Source organism: Triticum dicoccoides, chromosome 1B (assembly GCF_002162155.2).
Source record: "Triticum dicoccoides isolate Atlit2015 ecotype Zavitan chromosome 1B, WEW_v2.0, whole genome shotgun sequence".
Taxonomy (NCBI): domain Eukaryota; kingdom Viridiplantae; phylum Streptophyta; class Magnoliopsida; order Poales; family Poaceae; genus Triticum; species Triticum dicoccoides.
In genome coordinates, this window is record NC_041381.1 from 581878578 (window position 1) to 581889071 (window position 10494).

Sequence of the window (10494 nt, forward strand, 5' to 3'; positions counted from 1 at the left end):
TTTTGTATTTTCTTTTTTTTTCTTTTCTGCTTAAATCATTTAACCCATTTAGCCATTTTATAAAAATATGTCTGTTGCACTATAATTACCTTTGTAATATTCGTCAACCACCGAACAATTTTATTTTAAATTTTGAAAACTTTTATTGTTTTCATCAATTTGAATTTTTGAATTTGAACGGTTTCGAATTATTGCGAGGATAGCAACAGTAATCGGGATGACGTGCCATGATTAGCGTGGGATTACTGTAGCAAGATTATCCGGGCGTTACAGCGGCCCTGGCGGCGGGAGGCGTGGCGTTCGGGGGCGGAACCTGCGTCTCAGGTGCGTGCGGGCAGCCATGGTTTCACGGGAGATGTGGCTGCGGGTGGTTGGCGGAGCAGGGTGTGTCGGCAGGGTGCGAGCACCGGGGTTCATCACTTGCCCAGTTTCTTGCCGTCGGTGGCGGAGTCCGCGGACGTCATATTCTTCTTGAAGGCTCCGTCGCGGTGCTCCCACCCCCCGCTCCGGGTGAAAACTTGATCTGCGGATCGGACGGTGGAGGCTATCCGTGGTCGTATCCTTCTGGGAGGCACCGTCTTGGAGTCCTTGCTTCGTCATGGTCCGTCTCACCCCCCCTCGGTGGCTCCAAGTGGTTTTTCGTAGCTCATATCTTGTTGGCTTGGTTGTATCCGAGTGGTGTGATGGTGCTCGGCACCCTTGTATCTAGCCTTAGGTGTGTTTGGTGTGTGCCGTGGTGGTGTGTGTTTATTCGGCTCGCTCAGATGTATGTGGTGATGTTTACTTTATAATATAAAGCGTGGGGAAGCCCTTTTTGGGTAAGCAAGACATAGCTCTGGCGGTCCAATAGAGGCAGGAAACAAGTGGAAATTGCAGACTCCTGGTCCTGGGTATGAATTGCCCTGCACGGCAATGGCTGGGGTGTTGCACACAGAGACTTTCCATTGCCATTTGTGGTGTGAATTAATCCACCAATAACTTGTGCATACGGTTCCACGTGGATATAGACTAGTCCTGACTCCTGTAAGGCCACCTTTCATGCGCCACGGAAAGATGATGGTGAATTCGAGTCTTCGCATTGCTCAGCGAGTCTGTAGTATGGACGAACCGGGGAACTCCTTGTCCAGCAAACTTTTCTGATGCAACAGCTGCCATTGATGAGCACAGTGAGGAGGGTCATACTTGTGTTGGCCATGTTCTCTCTTCAGGAAGGCTTGTTTTGGCAATATGGCCTACATAAAACTAGGTGTAAGAAATGGAGATACAAGGGCACAAAAGTCCATCAGAAAAGGTTGCCTCAGCCAATCAAATGCTCTTAATTACCAGTTAACAAAGTCAAGCAACAAAAATTTCACTGCCTTTACTAATAGTAGTATAGTACTTCACTAGACTACTAGCAGTAAGAAAGGGCAAGAAACTAAGTACAGTAAATTGGAAATAAAAGGAAGTGAAGATTACTCTATTTTTTTCTCAACGCGCCTTCAAAAGGAACCAAGTAAGTTGGAAATAAAAATAGTGACTTGAATGTATTACCTTCAAAAGGCAGACCACAGTTTGGACAAGACCAAATGCTCTTAATTACCAGTTAACTAAATCAGGCAACAAAAATTTCATTGACTATACTAATAGTAGTATACCACTAGACTAATAGCGGTAAGAAAGGGCAAAAAACTAAGTAAGTTGTAAATGAAAGGAAATGAAGATTACTCTTTTTTTCTCAAACGCGCCTTCAAAAGAAACTAAGTAAGTTGGAAATAAAAATAGCAACTTGAATGTATTACCTTCAAAAGGCAGACCGCAGTTTGGACAAGACCTTGACGAATTGCATCTAGCTTGCTGAAAACTCAGAAGTTTCCTGTGATGGAGCAGCAGCCGTAGGCTCAGAAGGTTGACTAGAAAATTGTGTCCATCTCACCGGCCTCCCAACAGCAACAAAATAGCCGCTCACCTTTCACTATAGATAAAACAGGTTCCTATCCCAGACATCAACTGTGAAAGCAGACATCGTACCTGACCAGGGAGTTTATTAACCGGAATATCGGTCGCATATACAGAGTATATCAATGACTTATACCTTACGTCTATATATAAAGTGATAAACTGCATCTTTTTGCCCTCATGCAGTCATGCACCACCTACCTGAGAACATCTCAAGATGGATCTTGTCATAGCCGCTGTCGCAGGTGATCTCTCGAACCGTTTCATCTCCTTCCTGATGAACAAGTACGCAGATCACGAGCGCTTGGAGAAGGTGGAGAGGCTGCAACAGCTCTTGCTGAGAGTTGGCATGGTCGTCGAGGAGGCGGACTCGCGGTACATCACCAACTCTTGTATGCTCATGCAGCTGAAGACCCTAGCGGCAGCAATGTACCAAGGCCACCATGCGCTTGACACCACCAAGGATGGGAAACACAAAGATGTTGCAGAGGAATTGGTATGTGACGCATTCGCCTTACCTGTTTCTACTCCTTACAAACGTTCTCGCACAATCGGTACTCGTGGAACAAACAAGGTTCTCGAACCAGAGTTGCAAAGTGCGCTGCAGAACCTAGAGGCTAGTGTTGCTAACATGGCGGAGTTTGTCGTGCTTTTGGGGGGATGCGAGCGCATCTCCCGTAGACCCTATGATGCATATCTTTACATCGATAACTTCATGTTTGGTCGCCATGTCGAGAAGCAGCAGATCATCAGGTTCTTGCTGGACCACAACACTCCTGGTTCTCCGGCCGTGCTTCCAATCATTTGTGACGCTGGAGTTGGGAAGAAAACTCTTGTGGTCCATGTATGCAATGATGAGAGGGTGCGTTCTCACTTTTCTGTGATTTTGCACCTGAATGGAGATGAACTATTCAGAATGACAGACCATGAAAAATTGTCAAGGAGGATACTGGTAGTTATTGAGTTTGTTTCATATATAGATGAAGATGACTGGACTGGACAATGTTCCATAATTTTTTTATGAACATGGACAGAGGAAGCAAGGTGATGATCGTAGGTCGATTCGCAGAGCTAGAGAAGTTTGGAACTGTTAAACCTATATCCCTGAAATGTCTGGCATTAGAAGAGTTCAGATACCTGTTCAAGATACTCGCATTCGGAAGTGCGAACCCGACAGATTATCCTCGATTATTCGCGATGGTGGAAGAGTTTGTCATGGTGTTGGGAGGGTCACTCATCTTAGCAAATGTGCTTGCAGATGCACTGAGGAAAAATCTGGGTGCCCGTTTCTGGATGTACAGGTTGAACGCGGTCAGAGATATGGTGAAGGCGAACATTTCTTGTTTCGGCGCCCATCCACAGGTGCTTCTGAATCGTGGTCACCCAGTGCACCTAATCGGCGGCAACATTTTGACTCCTGCTGCTCCATCGCGCGTTCTAGACTGTGCTATCGGTATGGCTAATGCTCCGGAAGATGGTCTACCTAGGATTATGTTTGGGGACTTAATATCAGCAGCAGGTCACCTTGTCTTACCCAAAGGAGATTTTAGGCTAATTTCATGGGAATCAAGGCTACCGCCTTGCACACCATTTATTCACTTGGTGCACTCTGTTCCAAGCCGCCCCAATGGTAAAACCGAAACAACCTTGTCAGGGAAGAAGCGTCCGGGTCTATTTGCCTAATTTTTATGTAATGATGTATCCGTGTATTTTAGTAGTATTTTGTGAGACCAGTGAAGCATGCCAATTGAAGGCAGGTCATAATTTTAATTTGTCTAGACCATCACACCGTGTTCGTCTCTCTTCAGGAAGGCTTGTTATGACAATATATGGCCTGAATAAAATGGGTATAGGAAATGAAAATGCCAGTGCATAGAAGTCCATCAGAAAAAGGTTAGTTCAGCAAATGCCCTTAATTACCAGCTAACCAAGTGAGAGCATACGTGCTAACCAAGTCACGCGACAAAACTCTAGGGCGTTGCCACTTGCCAGTTTCTAGTCGTATCTACCAGAAGAGAGAACGAATGCAAGGACCCAAAATTACTTGCAATTCTTATAAGATGGGGAACCGTGCGCTGACCTCGGTGGCGCGGCAGGCCAGCAAGCTCACAGCGGCAGCTCTCCAGAGAAGGTGTTGGTGGCTTCACGGTCATACTCCCTCCATTCCAAAATAGATGACTCAACTTTATACTAACTTTAGTAACGGAGGGAGTATCATCGAACACCATTCGGGCACAAGGGCGGAGCTGATTTCCCCCTCATCCTGCCTTACTAGAGAGAGAGGAAGTGACAAACTATACAGATGGTTAATGAAAAACCGGGTGCAACAAAAAACGAACTTTCTCCAAGAGGTTTAATTTAATGAAAAACTTTGTGTGAAATGCAATACAAATGGTTCTTTGGATAAAATTCCCATGAGATAAAATCCGACAAATGAAACATCATACACACACACACACACACAATACAGGTCATAAATACATGACTTCCTAGAAGGCTCGCATTCAATATTTTCTAACTTCCACTACAAATACATATCCAAAATTATAAATTATATTGATTGAATGAAAATGGTATCATTAAAAGTTTCAGAAAAGTAAAAAATATAACATTCCATGATCAAAAGATATGTATTGGAGACCATGCCAATATTTAAGTTATCTCTTTACAAACTGCGCGAATAGTTGAGATTCCAACTATACAAAATCCCCGTAGAAATTGCCGAATCAAAAGGCCTTACAAATGCACCGCTGCACGCTTCCTCCCAGACAGGGGAGTACTCTGTTCCGCCGCACCTGGAGCACCATTTCCACTTGTAGCAAAATGAACAAATGAGGTGTAAGGCGGCAACCTTGATTCCCACACAACCACATTGAAATCTCCTTGTGGCCGAACTCCAGGATCCATCATCAGATCCCCAAACCTCACCCTTTCCACCGTAACTTCAGTACGGCTGCTGCCACTGGTACAGGAATACACGACCCGGAGTGGAGAATCCATGGGATGCAAGACCAAGTCAGTGACGTCTATCTGGTGGCGTCTCCGGGCGAGGAGCTTCGGGTGCTCCCCAAACAGGGATAAGTTCCTTCTCAGCCCGCTCAAAATGCGGAGCCAGAAATGGACGCTGAGGTTGCTCCTCATGATGTCCGCAAACAGATTTGCAGTGGCAATTGACCATTCGGATTGGAAATCCCTGGCCAGCTCGTCTGCTATCCGCGCTAACCGTGGGTGCTGTGCCGGGTTCGCGCTCCCGAATGCTAGTGTCTTGAATAGGTAGCTGAACTCCTCGTATGGCAGGGTTTTGAGGAAGATTGGCTCAACGGTTCCGAGTCGCTCTGAATTTTTAAGGCGGCTGATGATGATCACCTTGCTTTCATTATCCATGCTTGTTGCTACTGTTGAACAGAACTTGGCCCAATCCTCCTCATGGACGTCTGAAACAAGCTCGACAACCACCAGTATATTTCCTGGCATGAGACCACCATGTTCTGCGATTCTACCCAAGGAATCTCCATTCAGATGCGGAATCGAAGAGAAGTGTGAGCGGACCCTCTCGTCCTTGCATACATGGGCGACCAGAGTCCTCTTTCCGACCACTGGAGCGCCAATGATCGGGAGAACAGCCGGCACACCGCCAGGAGGGCCGTGCTGCAGCATGAAGTTCAGGAGCTTCTGCTTCTCGGTGTGGCGTCCAAACATGATCTTGTCACTGAAAAGGTATGCATCGTACGGTCGACGCAGCATACGGTCGCATCCGCCCAAGAGAACGACAAACTCCATCATGCCGGCGACGACATCCTCCAAGCTCTCCAACGTGCCTTGCAGCTCAACAAGGTGCATGGCCCTGTTCTTTCTAGCAATACTATCAACCGTGCGAAGGCGTTTGAGAGGAGATGGTTTGAGATCCTCCCCCTCCTCCTCCCCCATAGTAGTGGTCTCTTCCAGTGAGATGTAGTTGGACGCACCTAGTGCCCAGTAGCCTCGGTACATGGCGTCCGCAAGCATGGTGAGCTGCGCCAGCATCCCGGAGTTGGTTATGTATCGCCCATCCGCCTCCTCGACAACCGTGTGAGCTCTCAGGAGCAGCTGCTGCAGCTTCTTCAGCTGCTTCTCTCCCGACTGTGGACGCCGGCTCGAGTGGTACCTGTTGGCGAGGTAGGAGACGAATCGGCTCACGAGTTCACCTGTCACTGCAGATATGGCAAGCTCCATCTTGAGTTCCTGCAAGCGAAGAGTACTAACTAACCAGGAATCCAACAGAGCAGAGGGCAGGAGGCTGGTGGAAACTTATCCATCACCGGTTGCGTTGTGAACCACTCCACCTCCAGGCTCTAGCCTGTGAAAGAATGCCCTGGAAGGGCAGCTCAGCTGTTCTTTTCATGCACCATGGAAAGATGATGGCGACTTGGGAGTCATTTGCTTTGCTCAGCAACTTTCCTTGACCATGCTCCTCTCTTTTCAGGAAGGCTTGTTGTGGCAAAAAACAGCTGAGGTGTGCCCTTCCAAGCCTGCAGCTACGGCAAGCTCCATCTTCAGTTCCTCCGACCGAAGGGTGCTAATTAAGCAGGGAATCGAACAGAGGGCAGGAGGAGGCGGTGGAAATAATTGCAGGCTGGTGGTGTTTGTTGTTCTGTATGTCGATGGCCGTAGGTGCTGAAAAATATCAGTTAGGTAATGGACTACTCCACCTCCAGCCTGTCAAGAAATAAGATTCCACAATGATCTAGAGTGGCCCTGGAAGTGCACATCAGCTGATCTTTTCATACACCATGGAAAAATCATGTTGACTTTGGAGTCCTTGCTTTGCTCAGCAAGTCAGTATGGCAATATGGCTAAGGGTCATCCTTATCTATTCTTGTTCTCTCTTCAAGAAGGCTTGTTATGGCAATACCGAAAAAGGCTTTCGCCCCGCTTTATATTATAAAGCACATGCCCAAGCCAACAATCCACAAAGGTTCACCCACACGCAGACACACACACACCAAGTTCACACACGGACATGATCCACAAGGGTTAATGCTGAGGGCACAGCTCAACAAGCCCTAGAACAGAAAAGTTATGGCAATATGGCCTGCATAAAATAGGTATAGGAAATATAAATACAAGGGCATAAAAGTCCATCAGAAAAGGTTTGCCTCAGCCAACCAAATGCCCTAAATTACAAGCTAACCAGGTCAGGTGACAAAAGAATTATGCCCTTTACTAATAGTAGTACACAAGTACTAGACTACTAGTGGTAACAAAGGGCAAGCTTTTTCAGATAGGGTAAACAATGTCACAGGTCCTAACTAGTAGAAGATAAAATGAAGTGGAATTTACTCCTTTTTCCTCGACACGTCTTAAAATGAAACTAATTAAGCAAGTTGGAAATGAAGATATTGACAATTGAATGTATTACCTTAGGCAGACGGCAGTCTAGAAAACCAAGTATGGCAAAGAACACCTTGACGAATTGCATCCAGCAAGCTGAAAGCTCAGGATCTTGACTTGAAAGTTTCCTCGCATATCATAGTCGTTCTTTTAACTGTGACTAGAAAGTGAACGTGAGACACTGTAGCTGACCAGGGCACCAGGCGAGTTTATTGACCGGAATATCGGTGGCATATACTCTGTAGAGTATATCAATGACTTGTACCATGCGTCTGTATAAACTGCATCTTTTTGCACTCATACGCCACCTAGCTTAGAGCATCTAAAGATGGATCTTGCCATATCTGCTATCACAGGCGATCTGGCTAATCGAATCATCTCTTTTCTGATGAGCAAGTATACGGATCACGTATGCTCGGAGGAGAAGGTGGAGAGGCTACAACAACTCTTGCTGAGAGCCGGCATGGTCGTTGAGGAGGCGGACTCACGATACATCACCAACTCCTGCATGCTCATACAGCTGAAGGCCCTGGCGGCAGCCATGTACCAAGGCCACCATGTGCTTGACACCATCAAATACAGGAAACACAAGGAATTGGTATGTGACTCGTCCGATCTATCTGTTTCCACTCCTAACAAGCGTACTCGCACAATCGTCGGTAGTGCAGCCCAAAGGGTTTTCAACTCAGAGCTAATAAGAGATCTGCAAAACCTAGAGGCTGGTGTTGCTAACATGGCAGAGTTTGTCGTCCTTTTGGGCGGATGCGAGCGCATCTCCCATAGGCCCTATGATGCATATCTTTACGTCGACAACTTCATGTTTGGTCGCCATGTCGAGAAGCAGCAGATCATCAGGTTCTTGCTGCACCACAACACCCCAGGTTCTCCGGCCGTGCTTCCAATCATTGGTGATGCTGGAGTTGGGAAGAAAACTCTTGTCGCCCATGTATGCGATGTTGATAGAGTGCGTTCTCACTTTTCTATGATTTTGCACCTGAATGGAGATGATCTTTCCAAAATGACAGACCATGAAAGACTGTCAGGGAGGATATTAGTAGTTGTTGAGTTTGTTTCAGATGTAGATGAAGATGACTGGATAACATTCTACCATTTAATTATGAAGATGGACAGAGGAAGTAAAGTGATAATCTTGGGTCGAAGCACATGCTTGGAGAAGTTTGGAACCATCAAGCCTGTTTCTCTGAACTCCCTGGCATTCGATGAATACATGTACCTGTTCAAGACACTCGCATTCGGAAGTACGAACCCGGCAGACTACCCGCGGCTAGCAGCAATGGTGGAAGAGTTCGCCATGGTGTTGGGAGGGTCACTCATCTCAGCGAATGTGCTCGCAGATGCACTGCGGAAAAACTTGAGTGCTCATTTCTGGCTGTGCAGGTTGAAGGGTGCCAGAGACTCTGTCAACATGAACATCTCTTGTTTTGGTGCCCACCCGCAGGTGCTTCTTAGTCGAGGCCAACCGGTACACCTAATCAACCGAGATCACTCAGTGCACCTAATCGGCCGCTACATTTTATCTCCTGCTGCTCCATCAGGCATTGTAAACTCTGCTATTGGTATGGCTAATGTTCCAGAGGAGCAGGGTATTGGTCTACCTAGGATTATGTTTGGGGACTTAATATCAGCAGCAGGTCACCTTGTCTTACCCAAAGGAGATTTTAGGCTAATTTCATGGGAATCAAGGCTGCCGCCTTACACTTCATTTTCTCACTTGGGGCACGCTGTGCCGAGTTGCGTCCATGACAAGCCGGAAACATCCTTGTCAGGGAAGAAGCGTCCAGGTTTATTTGCCTAATTTTTATGTAACAATTGGTCTATTTCAGTACTATTTTGTGAGATCTTAGGAGTTGTGCATGTGAACTGAAAGGCGGGTCATAAATATGTAGACCATCAGACAACGTTCTTCTCTTTTAAGGAAGGCTTGCGGTGGCAGCCTGCATAAAATGGGTATATAGAAATGAAAATGCCAGTGCGTAGAAATCCATCAGAAAAAGGTTTGTTCCAAACGCTCTTAATTACCAGCTAACCAAGTGAGAGCGTATGTGCAAGAACCCTTAATTATGCAGGCAGCTAAAGTTGTATCGAGGTGCTACTTGCCAGTATCTAGTCATGTCTAACCAGCAGAGAGAAGCAATGCAAGAACCTCTGGAAGGAGCGCAATGCAAGATGTTTCCACGACAAGCCCTCAATGGTGATCTCAATTGTGACGACGATCACCCGTGACAGAGACCTCTGGAGGCTGGCTGGAGCGCGGTGCCTTGAAACCCCTCTCGGGGATCCAGGATGAGATTATAGCATATTTTCAAGTCCCGACCCTGTCCCCCAGGGCCTGTAAGTTCCGGTTTTAAACTCATGCTACTACCCACGCTGTCGCGATAACTTGATCACGGTAGTAACGCCTTTGTTCCGCTCTCTTATGCTTAATATATGAAAGCCAGCAACTGCTGGATCTCTCAAAAAAAAAAAAACCAAAATTACTCGCAGCATTCTTACAAAATGGGGAACCCGTATGCTGACCCCGGTGGCACATCAGGCCAGCATGCTCACATCATCAGCTCTCCCATGGTGTTGACGGTCTCACGATCATTTCTTAGAATACCATTCGGGCACCAGAGCCGCCCCACCTCCCCCCAGCATCCTGCCTTACTGGAGACAGAGGAAGTGACACACAGTACAATGGTTGATGAAAAATCGAGTGCACCAAAAGTACAAATTTTTCCAAGAGGCTTAGGTCACTGAAAAACTTCCTATGTAATGCAATACATAGATAAAATTCCTAAGAGACAATCTTACAAATTAAACATCTTACACACACAAAATACAGTTCATAAATACATGACTTCCTAGAAGGTTTCCATGATTAAAAGATATGTATTGAAGACCATGTAAATATTTAAATTATCTATTTGTAAACTGAGCAAATACTTGAGATTCCATCTCTTCGAAATCCCTCTAGAAGGCGTTCAAATCAAAAGGCCTTACAAAGGCACCGCTGCACGCTTCCTCCCAAACAAGGGAGTACTCTGTTCCACCACACCTGGAGCACCATCTCCATTTGGAACAAAATGAACAAACGAGGTGTAAGGCGGCAATCTTGATTCCCATGCAACCACATTGAAATCCCCCCTGCGGCCGAACTCCAGGATCCATCACTAGATCCCCAAA

The 10494-nt window shown here is 46.4% G+C and overlaps 1 protein-coding gene and 1 pseudogene across 1 annotated transcript; both read left to right on the forward strand.

Moving 5' to 3' along the window:
* Positions 1-2155: 2155 nt before the first annotated feature.
* Positions 2156-3621, forward strand: LOC119309251 (annotated as a pseudogene).
* A 3700-nt stretch (positions 3622-7321) lies between these two features.
* On the forward strand, positions 7322-9733 carry LOC119348896 (disease resistance protein RGA2-like). Its single transcript, XM_037616901.1, has one exon. The coding sequence runs from the start codon at positions 7637-7639 to the stop codon at positions 9122-9124; it is 1488 nt and encodes a 495-aa protein (XP_037472798.1). The 5' UTR covers positions 7322-7636; the 3' UTR covers positions 9125-9733.
* The last annotated feature ends 761 nt before the right edge of the window (positions 9734-10494 follow it).

What these genes read in the sequence shown, in the direction of transcription:
- LOC119348896 (XM_037616901.1), top strand. Translation starts at nt 7,637, where the DNA reads ATGGATCTTGCCATATCTGCTATCACAGGCGATCTGGCTAATCGAATC.